This window comes from Clupea harengus, chromosome 6 (genome assembly GCF_900700415.2).
Source record: "Clupea harengus chromosome 6, Ch_v2.0.2, whole genome shotgun sequence".
Taxonomy (NCBI): Eukaryota; Metazoa; Chordata; class Actinopteri; order Clupeiformes; family Clupeidae; genus Clupea; species Clupea harengus.
Genome location: NC_045157.1, coordinates 26,397,411 through 26,413,806, shown reverse-complemented (window position 1 = coordinate 26,413,806; position 16,396 = coordinate 26,397,411). Strand labels below are relative to the sequence as shown.

Here is a 16,396-nt window from a genome sequence, read left to right as displayed (position 1 = left end):
CATCATTTTGGAGGGTGAGGCGCACTTATGGCGGTTATAGTCTCGCCTCCAACAAGTTGACTGTGACTGCCTGGTCAGGCAGCCTGTGGAGCCCTCTGCCATGTGTGGACTTAAGGATGCTTCAGCAGGTCTAGGAGGCTCGTTGCTTCACCAATGTGCTGTCAGCCCTGCTGTCTCGTTACTGCGGTAACCATCATCCTTGGGCCAAACATCCCCTAGTTCAGCCTCAATTGGGTCCGGAAGATCTTAGACCACAGCCGGAGCAAGATCATAGCCAGACAGCTCAGTGGTACGGCAAAAGAAGGGGCCGGCCAACGCCAGGGGCCCCAATGGCCACCACCTCATTCCTGGCGGTGTGCTAGCCTGCATCTACTCTGGCTCCCACTCAGTGCAAGTTGAGGCCTTGACTGCAATAGGGCCTATCCAATGGGTCTTTTATACCATGACCCAGGGCTAACATTTACAATTCCTCCACACACCCCCACTCTCAACACCTAGTACTGCAAAGCAGATTTTAGAGTCATAGGTAGATCCACTCCTATACGCCTTTGCCCCGTAATTGGATCTCGGTGGGCTACACCGGAAACTCCGTCCCCTCAGATGCAGAATGCTGACTATCCCAAGGGTGCAGCGGACAATGATCCAACATGGCTGGTTTGTGCCTGTCGAACTTCAGGATTCCTACTTTCAAATACCCATTTGGAGAGGACACTGGCATTACCTCCGGTTCCAGCTTGAAGGCAGGATCTAGGAGTTCATGGTCCTCCCCTTTGGAATTTCTCTGGCCCCCACACACATTAATGAAATGCATGGATGCCATCCTCAGCAAGGCCCCAGGGTCCTAAACTATCTGGATGATTGGTTGGTGTGTGCCCGGACAGAACAGATGTGCTGCCACCATGTGTCTGTGCTGCTAGAACACCTTCAAGGCTTGGGGCTGTGCTTGAATGCATAGAAGAGCAAGCTGGAGCCTTCACTGGTCACGGGTATGACCTGGGTGTGACCTTGAACTCCAGGACTGCCATCATGGGCCTGACCACACAGCGAAAGGAGGCCATAAGGGCGTGCCTCTCTCTTTTTCACCTTAATATAAGCGGGAGGTTGGGTTTCCACCTGATGGGGCTGATGGCGGCCATTGTTCAGGGGGTCCCGCTTGCCCTCTTGCACATGTGCAGTGATGTCTGCTCAGCCTGGGCCTGATACACCAATCTCCCCTGTCCACAAGTGTCCGGGTGATTCAGAGGCTCTGTGTGGCACTGCCCTGGTGGAAGCTGCCCATGGAATTTGGAGAAGGGCAGCAGGTTGGCGACTTTTGGCAACAGATGTCAGACAAGAAGGATGGGGCGCTGTGCATGCAGGCTTCGGCGTCAGAGGTCCCTGGACTGGCAACTGGATGGGTCAGCACATCAATGCGCTCGAGCTCATGGCAATGCTTCTGGTGCTCCAGCACTTTCTCCTATGCCTGCAGGGCCTGCTGGTCTGCAGAGATGACCAGTATTTCAATTAAAGGTATTACATTTTTTTGAGTATTATGTCATTTGTATTTTCTAGAAAAAAGTTATTGTGCAAAATCGTATTTCATTCGTGTTCCTCGTGACCAGTAGCTGCTTTAGTGTTCAGTGTGAATGTCCCCTCTTCTCTTGTTGCCCCCTCCCACTGTAGGCACACGATGAGCTGTTCCTGCAGTGGCTGGATGATACAGTCTTTGATCTGTCAAAGCGCCATCATCTCCTTCCCACTTCTGACACAAGGGTTACGTCTTGGCTTTTTCTCCTGAAATGACAACACTGGCAGTGTTGCTTTGTAAGCAGTGTGCACACACATAGGATGAACTCATAAATAGACACAGTAGGGAGGGAAGTTCAACGTTCACAATGATAATCACACTAACGGTGCAAGATAACATTAAACTAATGCACGGAACTAACACAGGAATTAATCAAACCCACACACACACAAAATGACAAACAACCACATACAGTCCTACAGACACACAAGGGATACCTAACCTGAACGCTAAAACAACAACACAAATAGACACAACACAACACAAACAGTCACGCATGTTACAATATAGTCGGATATTGCTAAGGCAAGCTTACTGAATGACACTAAAATACAACTTACTAGATGCTAATATCAGTTTGTATAGAATGTATTTTCAAATTACAAATTCATTAAATACATTTTCTTTCATGCCATTCTTTGGTATTTTATTTTGATACATCCAATGAACATGTATTTGTAATTAGTAACAAGATACCTTTTGACATATTTGTGGCCATCTCTGCTGGTCCAGACCAACAGCATGGTGGCTGCAGCCTACATCAACAGGCAAGGGGATGTGCGCTCTCCTCGCCTGTGCCGGTTGCCATATGAACTATGGACATGGGGGTATAAACAGTTCCTCTGCCTGAGGGCGACCCATGTGCCAGGTCCTCTGAATGCTGCTGCGGATCAGCAATCCAGGAGAATGGAGGCTTGCATCGCTTCAGGCCACGAGAGGCTGATCTGTTTGCCTCCAGGGAGACAACACATCAGCCAATGTTTTTCTCTCTGGGGAAGGACAACCCACCTCTGGGGACGGATGCCTTGGCACGTCAGTGGCCTCAGGGCATATTGTATGCATCCCTTTCTCCAGAGAATCTGGGTGGAGAATGCGTCAGTGATTTTGGAGGCACTGAATTGGCCCCACATGGTGTGGTTCTCAGAGATTCTACCACTCCTGGACGGGACTCCCTGGGGGCATCACATACGACAGACCAATTGCTTTTCTGTTTCAAAGCAGAACGTCTAGAGGCACTGCTATCAAAGGCGAGGCTGTCTTGGTGGGTTGTGGAAGCAATCCAGCAGTCTTACACGGAGACGGATGGGCCGCTCCTGCCTAGGCTTCATGCTCACTTAACACGGGGTGTGGTCATGTCATGGGCGCTGTGGCAGGGTGCGTCTCTATAGCATTTCTGTACAGTGGCCTCATGGTCAACTCCGTCTACATTTACGAAATACTATTCCCTGTATGTGGAGGCTAGGCCTTCCTTTGGTGGGTTGGTGCTGGGAGCAACCAGGAATATACCAGGCAACAGGGTATTGTCTGTAACCACTTAGCCAGGTTTGTGTCTGGTGGGCGGGCTTGACCACCACCCATTCACTAAGGCCTTGGCATCTTGTAAGGGCTGGCACCTGGGCCGAAGGCAGCAGCAGTTGTGTCTGGTGGTGCTTGCCAGCCTAAGGGGTATGCAAATAGTCAAAATAGTTCATCCATCCATCCACCAATACATACCTGCGTGTTTGGTCTGCACCGTCTCCTCGTGGTGTATCTTACAGAGTTTCCCCATACATATGGAATGTGTAATGGAGTAGAGTGTCTTAATACGATAGAGAACGTCCAGTTATATTGCCACCTTTGATCTCTGAGGGAAGAGACTATCTCGTCACCTTAGGTGCCGCTCTGAGACGTGTGCCGATTAATATTAAACAATAGTCCCACGGCATCACATTTGTGTTTTATATTGCACTTACCAACGCGTTGCCGGTGTGACTGGCATATCTTAAATAGTATCCACGTCACTCGATCCAGTAGGTCGATTCCCTGTACATATGGAATATCTAACGCAGTGGACTCAGTGAACAAAGATTACAGTGTAACTGAATGGTTTCCATGGTAACAGCCTGAATTTCTTGTACCAGGTCTGCGTTTATCAATGTGTGGTTTTGTATAGAAACACAGAACATAGATGACAGTGTTCATGACAAATCATACCACATTTATGATTGTCTTGGTCCTTTTTGAGTAGGTTAATCATATTTAAAATCATTCAAAATAGAAAGATACCACAGATATGGAGGTCATGCAATTCTCTGGTATCTTTGCCTGCCCTACTTTGTTCCCATCTTCAGGGGGAGGATGCTTCCACACCAACTCATGATTAATAAATGAAAGCCCAGACCATGCCCCAAGATCTTTGTTTTTGTCACATTGTCAGACACCTATTTGTAACCAAACCGCAAGGAAAGCGATCAGCTTTCATCACCCCTTTGCTACTGCCATGAGCATTTCAGCTGTTATACCTCTCAAATCAGTGCATCATTTCTCTGTCCCTTCATTTGAAACTAAACAAGTTTAAGGTGTGCACATGTACCAGTGAAAACAGAAACAGGATTGTGACGGCTTCAAAGGCAAGCTAACAACACCCTCAATAGTGAGAAATCTGCATTGATTCAGACACGCCTGGCTTTTCACACTACAGACTGTAAAATGCGTTGCATATAGTTACTACCCTTGGAACCTGTGAAATTATGCTTTATTATTATACTTTTTCTCAGTGAAGGTATGTATCCTTAATGAAATGTTCCAACACAACCATTGAGAGGCATTATGAATGGAAATGTTATACTTAATTCGTGCCGATGGGATATGTATCAGCTTTACTATGTGCTGCCCCTACATACTAAGTATTTTGTAGCCTGACCAGTTGTTTGAAACTTGTCTAACAGGATAAATGAGTGTGTGCATATCACTGCCCCATGTCATTCCACATTCATTGCTCATTACATGACACTTATTACGAATAGGCACAACTTCTGCGCTCATTTCTGTATGGCAGCCTACCTATGTATACCTATAAATAAACATTTGAAAATGAGTGAGACAGGTGGGTAATCTTGAATAGCATGCATAATTGCAAACGAACCCATCACAGATTTGGCCTGCCTGTCTGATTCTGCATCTGTTCAGGGTGAATTCTCCTCCACTGTCTATGTTCTGATGTTGGCTTGATAATTCTCATGTGAGGTGTGTTAATCGGGTCTGAAAAGAGGTGCAGTGCACCTTCCCAATCTTTCAATATGGACGCTTATCAGTTCATGTGTTGTTCAAAGCTAATCCTCTGGTCAAGGCAAATCTGGATTTAACTAGCTTCTGTTCTGTTTGTGGTGTTCTGTGATGAGCCGGGACTTTGGCTTGGGTAAGCCACAATCAGAGTGTGACTGCAAAGTCCTGCAGCATGAATCAGATCTCTAAAAACAGGCTTTTGCTATTTGAAGTAAGTCATTTTGACTTTGAGATGACATTATTGCATGAATAAGGCATCACTAAGAACCTATTTCAATCTTTTAATGCCAACACAGGCACTATTTCATCCTCAAGGTGTGCGCTTTGCAAATTTTGAAGATGAATGAAATTGGTCTGATGTAATGTTACTCACATTATCTGTTGTTTTTTACATATACATACCCATCCCATTCTATATGAAGAGCTCACTGTCATCATTGACTTACCTGCAAATAATCTTTGAGGCAGACATGAAAATGACAACCTCATACAATTTATCACCAAGTATATTTACATGACATACAATTCGCCATCAGTGCAATACATAGGAATGTTGCATAATTACCAAACGTTAAACTCTTTCCATTGTAAAGAAAAATAAAATGAAATGACAGAAGCTGATATAACTCGTATGTAAAGCGACATTTACAACTCTCAGATTGGTTAACAGCTTCACAGAACTCTCCAAAATAAAACTTTAGAAATCACCCCATCACCACTTGGATATGTAGCATTGAAAAAAAAAAAAAATCCTCATAGCACATGTACATATAGATTTTTTTTTCATACAGGTAATGGATTGCTTTTTTTTGTACAAACATTTTATATAACTTTGGCAGTTTCTCAGGAACAAAGTTATTTCCTATATGAAACGACAATATCAAACCGTCAGCAATGTTATGTAAGCCCGCCTTCCAAAGCTCGTGTTCACAGTGATAATTCAGAAGGGCTGGAAGCCAATGACTGAAAAAAAAAACAACAACATAAAATATGGCATTAAAGAAAAGACCGTTCCACCCTTTCTTGTTCAACTGATAGCACAGGAGGCTGTCTGCATTGTTGTCAATGGTTATAAAATTACAAACACCTATGAAGTCTGAAATAGCAGTCATCGCCGTTTAAAAAAATGGTCTCTTTTTTTAAGGGTTGGCTCAAAATACAAAGAACTGGAGGGCGCAGGCTCATGACCTTTGCCGTGGTCACTGTGAACTCATGGGAGAGACATGGTCGAACACAGGACATGCACAACCAGTGTTGTGTGAAGGAATGTGTAACGAACTGGTGCAAATGAAAGGACTTAACGAGGAAAACGCTACACGGTCAAAGAGAATGATTATACACTGGACAAATCAAGCAAATTTCGAAAAGATACCAAGTTCACCATAGTTTTATATCGTTCTGTTTTAGATCTTTTTTAACTCTGGTTTGGCACTTTATCTGAACAAATTTCTGTTCAAAAAGACTAAATGTCTTACAAAAATGTACCGAATATCCCTTGAACATAACTTGTAGAATATAGTACTTCATCGTGAGCATACATTAGGTAAACACTTGTACGTACTGTAGTTTAAAATGAACATTCCAACAGATGTTTTACGCACATGCACAAAAACAAACAACACAACTCCTCGGGCCAGCTGGGATCCCCCTCTGATCCCCCCTCCCCCTGCTTTCCGTCGCTGCATGTTTTGATTCATTTTTTCACCTCCGCCGCCGCCGCCACCTCCTCGGCAGACCTTGTGTCGGACTTGAGCCGCACAAACTCTTTAGCCACCTCGTCATTGGTCCTCTGAGAGAGTATCCTCATGATGGTCAGGCCAGTTTCATCCATGCAGATGGTCTTGACGAGGGGACAGAGGACAGGCAGACTTCCCTTGTCAGCCAGCTCTCGTAGCTGGATGACTGTCATGCCGACGACGCGGTCCTCCCGGGCAAAGCAGTAGTCCTTCACAGAGACGTGAAGCTCATAGGCCTCCGGACCGTGTTCATTGCTCAGTACACTTTAAAAGAGAAAGACAAAAAGTGACTTTTACAAAATCATCCATATTAATCAGCTTTTTTTGTTTCCAATATGCTTTACAAATGCAAGGAGGTTGACTTCTTGCCACATGGCCACTATAGGTTACGGTTTCCTCCTAATTGCATGCCACTCAGCAGATAGGAGTCTGAGGCTGTGACATTTAGAAGGAATAACGAGCATTTACAGTGAACAGCTGAGAAGCAGCAAAGTCAGTCAATGTCTTCCTTAGCAGATGGGGGTGAATACTTTCACTGAGAAGCTCAAAGACATCCTTTTTCTGGCAAGCCAACCTTTCTGTAAGCTGCTTCCCAATGATCCCTTGGCTCTAATTGCCTCTTAGGCTTCAAGTGAGACTGTCAGGGGTGAATCTATATGCAGACAGAGTAGGCATTGATCCCTCGGCACGACTACCAGACACCATATATGATCATTCCACGTCGTTTTGGCAGAGACAGAGTGTGCCAGGGAGCATGGGGGAGTTGAGGCATATTTCATCAGACTTCCCGCTCCATTCTGCTTAATTATGCATCAAGAAAGGGTGGGATGCACAGTCAACGCTTTCACCGTAATTTATGCGCTCCACCTTTATGGTGCCATGCATTGTAGTTCCTCAGCCGCCTTGCCCACAAATTCACACCACTATAGGTGAAATTCACTGGTGCACAGCGGGTTTTATGTACATGATAAGAGAAAGAAAAACGATCCCTTGCTATCAGCTAACTGAACAGTGAGGGGGGGGGGAGGGAGGGAGTGATCACACTGAATTTCTGTTTGGAGCTTGTAAGAAGGACTTACTATTGGAATGCTTCGTTGAACTTCGGGGACCAGTTGTTGTTCTTGGTTTTGGTGCTGAACTTGCGCTTCTTGTCAGCGAGGTGCGGCCCGATGGCGTTGACTTCCACGAACGGCCGGAACATGGCGTTGGTCTTCCAGCTGATGTTGTTCACTCCCACCACTGCAGGGCACAGAGAAAGGACAGGACATGAGTAAAGACTCCTCCACACGCACTGACTCACATGTGCTTTCCATAACTACTGCCAGGAGCTACACTGTGTCAGTCTCTACACTGTGTCTGTCCCACTTTACTGATTTATATAGTACACCATGTCTATGAAGAAATAAAAAGATTGCAGCTGGCTTCATGGCTCCTGCCAAGGGACAGGCAATGCAATCTAAGAACACTTGGGGATGCATCAGCTCTGCAGGGCCCACATGAACTGTCCCCCGGAGCCCAGGGAACATTTGTCCATGCGGTTGCAAACAGCCATAAGGGAGGCCGTGCTCGTCCGGGAGTCTGGTCATTGTGAAGCCAGTACCGGGAAGTGTGAATGCATTTTGAGGTGAGTGCAAGGTTACGCCTGTCTGGTCTTGCTCAAAGGTCGTTCTACTCAGACTGAACGTCCACATACAGCTCGGCTCCTTAATGCTTATTGGTTTTGGATACATTAGACGAATATCTATGAAGAATGGACCTAATGAGGTTTCTTAATATACCTCTTTTTAATGGCATTGTTATTGGAACAGTACTCCATAAATGCTACAATGGTAGGGTCATTAAGGAACAAGATTGTGTTTCATCATGACGATGGGCCAATAATGACTGTGCTAATCCTCCTTCTCCCACATTTTTCAGTGAGTTGGAGTACAGCAACAAAACATTAGTTAGTCTGCTTGTCATCTGAAAGGAAAGCTCCAAATAGCGGTGCTGTAACAAAGGAGAAAACTTTCACCACATGGCTTCATAAAACTTCTGCCTTTATATGAAGTCAAACTTCTGAGTGGAGTTGGAAATGAAGGACCAATCAAGCCAATGTACTAATGAACAGTTGTTTCTGAAATATAGTTCGTTTATAGGAAATGTATGCGTCCAGAAACATAAGTACATAGAGACAGGTCTACCTGATTCTATTGAACATATACTCAGTGCTGACATGATGTCTGAGTGTGAATGATTCTACCGAACATATACTCAGTGCTGACATGATGTCTGATTCTACCGAACATATACTCAGTGCCGACATGATGTCTGATTCTACTGAACATATACTCAGTGCTGACATGATGTCTGTGTGTGAATGATTCTACTGAACATAGTGCTGACATGATGTCTGATTCTACTGAACATATACTCAGTGCTGACATGATGTCTGTGTGTGAATGATTCTACCGAACATATACTCAGTGCTGACATGATGTCTGATTCTACCGAACATATACTCAGTGCTGGCATGATGTCTGAGTGTGAATGATTCTACTGAACATAGTGCTGACATGATGTCTGATTCTACTGAACATATACTCAGTGCTGACATGATGTCTGTGTGTGAATGATTCTACCGAACATATACTCTATGCTGACATGATGTCTGATTCTACCGAACATATACTCTATGCTGACATGATGTCACACCTCATATATGTTTATGAGGTACTTTTACAGCAAAGACACATTATGGAGATTTCGCTTCTTCTCAAGCACAAATCCATGAAAAAAAGGCAGCGACTAAAAATTCTGTTTCTCATTTGAGATTGTGCAAATAAACTTTTCAGGGGATGTAAGCCTGTGAGAGTGTGAATGCGTGACTGCAGGTGTGTGTAATTGTCTATCCGTGTGTGTGTGTGTGAGTGAGAAAGAGAGAGAGAGAGAGAGAGAAAAAGAGAGAGGTGTTTTCCACAGGGCACCCAGGCTTACCCTTCACGCCGACTTTGTGCTCCCCGGTGCCAGGATGAGAGATGAGGTCCACTTGCATGGACACCTCCCCCACCGCTCCGGCGGACGACTCACCTAGAGTTCCCAAAACAAAAGCAGAATAAATCAAACACAGACACTGTGCGTCTCCTCTCGGGATGATTGCAGAAACACTCGCTTTGAGTGGGAACCAAATACAAAAAATAAAAGAGGCCTTGAAATAATTGCTCATTGACTAAATTGACCTGGGACAGAGGAATATGAGCTCCACTTGACTTCCTCCCTTGAAAGACCATTTTAAAGATGGGGGACATACCAACATCAAGCAGGAGTTCTCATTGTGTTCAGTGATTCATTTCACTTCAAGCCAGTTAAAACCCATTGAGCATTAAGCAACAAGTCTGGGCTGAATAATGAGTCTCCACCAACATGCCATCCATTTCCAGCTATTTAACCAATTGAGCACAGAGCAAGCAGATTCCCAGGCCTGATCCCTGTGTAGACCAATGACTTGTTGTTAGTCCCCAGTGGTCTCATCAGAAGCTTGTCGTACAGCATTATTAATGTCCCAATGGTTTTGGCTGCAAACATACACTGTGGGGAAATTACAGACAGATGCGTGCCATCTTCCTCACAGGATAAATGACTGTGTTTATGTGCTGCTTAATCAATAATTGCCAAAACACCCAGCGCTTATTAACGCACATAATGAAAGAACGGGAGAACCTGATTTATGGTAATGACACCTGATTACTGAAGGACTGTGAAAAATAACCCCAGCTAACAATTAGGTAAACACAAACCATCTGCAGTCGGCCAATTAAAAGGCAGTGGCCATGTTTGAGTTGAAACGACGGATGAAGAGGAAGCCATGCTGAGCTGGGCCGCTAGCTGGTGGAACTCAGGATTCATTTGAATAGCGCTGAGGAGGATATGCTGCACAGGTGAGGGAAGAACTCACTCCCATCCATCAAGTGATCAGTGCTTATGTGCTACACAAACGATGTGCCGCGCCGAAAATGATGTCGCTTACAGACTGCAGCGAATGGTGTCTGGCTCGTTCAAAATCTATACCAACATTAGCGGTCAGAATACATTAGTGTAGACAGATGTGACGAGACAGAGAGGTGCTTGACTGATGTTTCCGTCTGACAGAATGTGAATGTTATGTTGTCAAGCCATGGGAAGTGGGGCTGGGGGAAGGTGGGGTGAGCTTGAGAGCTCAGACTCAGATAGCACATGGGGTGTGAAAGGAGCGATTAGCCCTGACATTATTCTAATTCTCTTTCATCACTAATCCTGAGGTGTGTGCACAAAGATCATTCAACAAGAGTGACCATTAGTCTAGCACCAAATTAAATCACGGTCATTGTCCTTTATGGCCAGTTAGATATGATATTAATCATTTTACCATGAGAAGGTGGTATTGAGCATATATATATCTAAGTAGAAATGCTGATATACTGGCGTAGTTACAGTATATACACCGACCTACTGATTTTACTTGACAGGTGGACGATTACTGCACAATGAAGCAAAACTATTATTCTGATAGATTTGAATGGTCTCGCTTAAAGAGATCTCCCATCTCTGGATGGAGAACAAAAGCAGTCCAGCCCCTCATTAAGACTGGAGCCATAAGTCAAGTGAATTGGCCTAGAGGTAATGCACAATGCCATAATATCCACTGCGTCAGACCACAAAAGCCATTTCAACCTGCATATTGATAGAATATAATGTATTGTAACATTCAGTTATTCTCCTGTGTCAATAATAGGTTGTTTTACCCAAAAATGTGAAGGGAATAATAAGCTTTGAAATCACACTCACAGCTCTGCAAGTGCTCCTTGTAGAAATGTGCTATTCAAATAAAACTGAATTTAATTGTTCTGATGGTACAAGCAATGAGTCTCACTTATCAAGTTTAAGTAGAGTATAAAAATATGTTTTAATATGTATATAGAACTAAGACTGTAAAAAGGGCATATAAATTCATGCATATATTATTATTATGACAAAAACATTATTACTGTTTTAAGATCCTGAAGGTACAATCATTATTTGTTCAAATACACTCTCACATATGTACACTCATGCGTACAAGGAATGTAAGCAAGAATTACAATATGCTGTTATCTATACTCTGGACGTTTCCTACCTATTGAAGTATCCTACCTAAACAAAAGATCACAGTCTGCACATACCCTGTTTAAATGAGCACTGGGCACGGTGGAAGGTAAAGGTAATACAGCCACACAAAAGTTACTGAACTGAAACACATTAACTCCAGAATAGGCCACCCGTAACACCACACTAATGTAACAGACCATTCAGCAAGTCAGTTAGACAGACTCATTCTGTGCAGGTAGGTGTGTGGTAGTTACTGGTCTCATTAAGTAGGTGTGTGGTACAGTAGTTACTGGTCTCATTAAGTAGGTGTGTGTGTGGTACAGTAGTTACTGGTCTCATTAAGTAGGTGTGTGTGTGGTACAGTAGTTACTGGTCTCATTAAGTAGGTGTGTGGTACAGTAGTTACTGGTCTCATTAAGTAGGTGTGTGGTACAGTAGTTACTGGTCTCATTAAGTAGGTGTGTGTGTGGTACAGTAGTTACTGGTCTCATTAAGTAGGTGTGTGGTAGTTACTGGTCTCATTAAGTAACAGTGTCTATGCACTAACAGTGGCCTGCCTTGTAAGAAGTGACTTTATTTTGCCTTAACAGTAATGTAACAAGGTATCTATTGAACTTTTCACATAGGGGTGACTAACTTGGACAGTGCTTCTTTCACTTTTTTCTATCACATGAATACATTCTATGTATGTAGGCTTACAATACACACTATGTACAGTATGTACATGATTTCATACATGATGTGTGACTAAGCATTGTTTTTGTCATAATACTGTACAGCCCTCTTTGTGGATAAGAAGATTTTAATTATTTTGAGAAACAGTTCATCAAAATCTAAAAAATGTGTGTGCATACACGTTAGCATGAATAAAATAGAGTCAGCTCTCAGTTGTAAATCTTCAGCTGTTGTCAACTGATATTACAGCACAAACATTCATGATTTCTTTCCACCTACGGACGGAATGCATCTGATATCTTGAATAGTTTGCTAACTTTGTCTCGGGAGCGGTGGAACATTCAGCCCTGCAGGGAACTATGCTCAACAGCACCATCACCTAGCCTTTCGGGGGAGACGTCTTTGCACAAAACACATGCAGAAAAGTCTTTCACACAATTTTCAAAAGGGATGGCGCACATTTTAATTATGCGCACATTTACATATTTTGATATTTGGAAAAGTCACAGAAGGATGAGGCTACTGGATTTAGTGATTCTGTTTAAAAAAAATATATAATAAAAAGATTCCTCCAGGGAGTACGCTTTGGCCATTGTAGTGGTAATCAAAACTTTAGACAGTTAATCAATTTTTCAGTACAAAAGTAAGACCATTAAAATGAGACGAGTTATGAGGCACAATTATTCCCTCTCAAGTAGGGAAAGTAAGAATGGATTTGGGGACAGTCATTACTCCACAATATTCAGTGCATGCTCCAAGTGAGAATACATGATGAATTCCTTAGGCATCAATGCACAACTGCTAAACACAGCCTACTCGGAGACAAAAACCCAAGCTTTTGGTGTCTCGTCTAGGATTCAGATTGCAACCCTAGAGTAGCGCTGTGCGTCATATTGATGTGTGTCTAACACACTTCTGAAGATGCACAAGGTTGACGTCAGTGATGTCAGGGGAGTTGAGGGTGTGACTAATAGAAGAGACATGAGATGCTCCTGCATTCTAATAGGCTCGTTGAAACACAACCCGTACATAAACGCACTGACAACAAAGAGGTTGAATACATAGCGGAAGCCCAAACCCACCGTCCTCAGGCGTAACGTGATCAAGGCTAAACATGATCTGGCACCTTAAGTAGAGCACACAAAAGACATCTCACCAAACAAAGAAGCGTTTACATAACCTCTGAGCAACATCTCCGTGAGTCACTGAATCACACAATTTGAGATGTAACAAATTTGCGAAGCAAATTTGCAAACACTTCAGTTCGAGTAAAATCCCTTTTACGCGTTCTCTCACTTCCTGTGTGACTTGCAGTGCTGTTTACAGTCAAGCATTGTAAAGGACTGATACTTGAGTGGCAGTTAACACGGGGAAAGCAAAACCCTGATTCAGAATGCAAAATACACCATGTTGCATTCAGTACAATTTTGAAATACTAATACAAAAAGAAATGCCTCGACACCTTGGCTTTTAAAAAATCAATAAAGCTGTCAAGACGTGTAAGGAGGGCCTTGGTGGTTTCCCAACGCCGTTTCTGAGGTCAGCCCTCTCCAGATAACACGACCTCTTCAGGACTTTTTTTGTCATCTGTAATTCACTGCATGTCCGGATTCCATCTGTGGCTATTTGTTTTGACGCTGCTCTTTTAGCCTGCCTGACATCCTACCGTGTCACAGGAAGTGGGCAGCCAGACCCTACAGGGTGCTGATTTGTTGTAAGAAGCCAAACAACAACGGTCAGCCAAGCGTTCTCTGACAGGACATCTGAGGCATCAAGGTATCGAGTGCAGAAATGTGTTTCTCTGTGTGAGTGCCTCGCCATCTCAAGGTCGGGAGAGGACTTGAGTTACAGTCCCCTAGCTGAAATCATGTCCAGGTCACCTTCACACCCAGCCCACAGAATCTAGATCTGTGATAGATAATTCACTCCCCATTCACCAAACTCACAATACTAACAATAGTTAAAGTAGTCACCGTACCTAATATAACCTTCATCCGTATGACAGAGATGGAGAAAACTAAAATTCTGCATTCTGAATCTGTCTGCAGCTGGTAACCACTATGGCTTGGCTTCTTGATTGCTCCCTGATCTCTCTTCTCCCCCCCCCCTCACACATTAAATAAGAGGTACAGATTCCTCCAATGCATCACAAACTGTATGAGCTCCATCTTCACTCCTTCAATCCAGTTTAAAATGGGCCGACACACATATAGGTTAATGCCAAGCGCTCCAGACAGGAGAACAGTCGGTAAAACTCTTATACGATTTGATTTTCAATGCAAAGCTAATGTGTGACTAACCAGTGGTGTCAGACATCAGCAAATGACTGTATGGTCTGTACAAACGAGGGCTGTGCTCCTCCTAATGACTTCATTTGGCTGCTCACATGACAGTGATTAATGATCTGGTAAGAATCAAATTTCAAACCAATATTAACCATGTTACTGACTGCGTGAGCGGACTTTCCATTGTAGCTCATTTCTCAACACTTACAATTCCCCCCATTGACAATGTGAGGCTCAGCCCTTCAACACATAACAATAAATGACTGTCTGCTTTTAAATACCAGTATTTCTCCTATTTAGAGGCAGAGGAATGCACATTTGATTGGGTACATTAATACAAAGGTACATTCTGATTGGATACATTATTACAAAGGTACATTCTGATTGGGTGCCTATACACAGTGACAAATAAGAGACTTGCGCACAGTTCTGCTTGGTTAGGCTGAGCTGCAGCGGCTCCCTGTATCCCCAGTGGGTGCCATCTGATATTTTATGCCATGTTATGAGGAAAGAAAACAAGCTTTTTTTTTCCAGAGATAAGCTTCAAAATAAAAAAGGGGAATGACTTCATAAGTGGGTCAGCAAAATTTGTGGAGAGAGCGAATCGCAAGCACGCCAGACCCTGCGGACATAGTGCAAGTTTAAAGGGCTACAGAGGGATTCATTCTACCTTGCACACGGCTGAACACTGTTGTGACAGACACTATCACGAGAGAGAGAGAGAGAGTCAGAGAGAGAGAGAGAGAGAGAGAGAGAGAGAGAGAGAGGAGAAGCAGAAGAAGCAGAAGAAGAGCGAGAGAGAGAGGCAGAGATAGAAAGAAGAAGCAATTATTTTGATGACCACTTTGCGTTGTGATTTGGAGAGAGGCCAAACACGACAAGGCCAGTGAGAAAGTGCGAGGTAGGAGCCTCCTCTCTTCAGAATGTATGTATCCGCTCTGCATCCGTAGGGAGGAGAGCCCCTCATGCTCTGCCAATACAGGTCATTTATTTTCCCTGAGACAGAATCAATACCCCACAACTCCTCCTTGAAAACACGCACTTCTGTAGGACTGTGGGACAGAGTGAGACCTCGCTCTCTAAGGTGCCCCAACCAGCATCCCTTTTCCAACACAACATCCACATCCACACAAAGGGGGGGAAGATATGCAAAATATCTCCTATGGCCTTGTCAACATGACTTAAATACATAATGAGACTCAAATGTGAGCCTCCACTGCAGAAGACTGGCCTGAATATGCATGCCCCCCCAGGAGTCTGTGTCAGGCTGGAAGAAAATCTTGGTTCACATCCTTTAAAATGCTGTGTAGGAACTATTCCCACGTGAGGGTGGATATAATTGATTTGTACCAGTGCTTGTTTGGGGGGGGCATGGTTCAGGATAAACAATGAGGGTGTTTATGCAGTGTGTAGGCATTCAAATTACAAAAGGAGAGAGCGCTACTGTTAAAATGCTCTGGGGGTCGCAAGATAAAAATACACAGGCTGCCTCATGAGGGATCAGCTGAATTAAGTTGGCCTAATCCAAAACTGTGATTCACCAGCTTGACTAATTTTGTCCACGCTCCAAAAAAAAAAAAAACTCTTCCCCATACATGATAGTGAGGCATGTGCATGCAATTATGAAGAGGAAAAAGTTTTCAACATGCCAAACTGTACATGAAAAAAATCAAAATATTTGTCCTCACAAAAACTTTTTTTGGAATACAGGACACGCTCTCAAAGGTCTTGTCGGTTTGTCACCTCCAGTGTATGACCAACTATGA

General features: G+C 43.7%; 1 protein-coding gene across 6 annotated transcripts in view; it reads right to left on the bottom strand.

Annotated features, from left to right (window-relative positions):
* Nucleotides 1–5,308: 5,308 nt before the first annotated feature.
* Nucleotides 5,309–16,396, bottom strand: part of LOC105888990 (protein unc-13 homolog C) — a 101,017-nt gene continuing 89,929 nt past the window's right edge. For all 6 annotated transcript variants that reach the window (XM_031569595.2, XM_031569594.2, XM_031569597.2 and 3 more), the window contains 3 exons: nucleotides 9,544–9,636; nucleotides 7,647–7,806; nucleotides 5,309–6,831 (listed from right to left, as the gene is read on the bottom strand). In XM_031569595.2, the coding sequence (XP_031425455.1) occupies nucleotides 6,525–6,831; nucleotides 7,647–7,806; nucleotides 9,544–9,636 (560 nt within the window). In that variant the 3' untranslated portion in view covers nucleotides 5,309–6,524. The remainder of the gene's footprint in view (nucleotides 6,832–7,646; nucleotides 7,807–9,543; nucleotides 9,637–16,396) is intronic.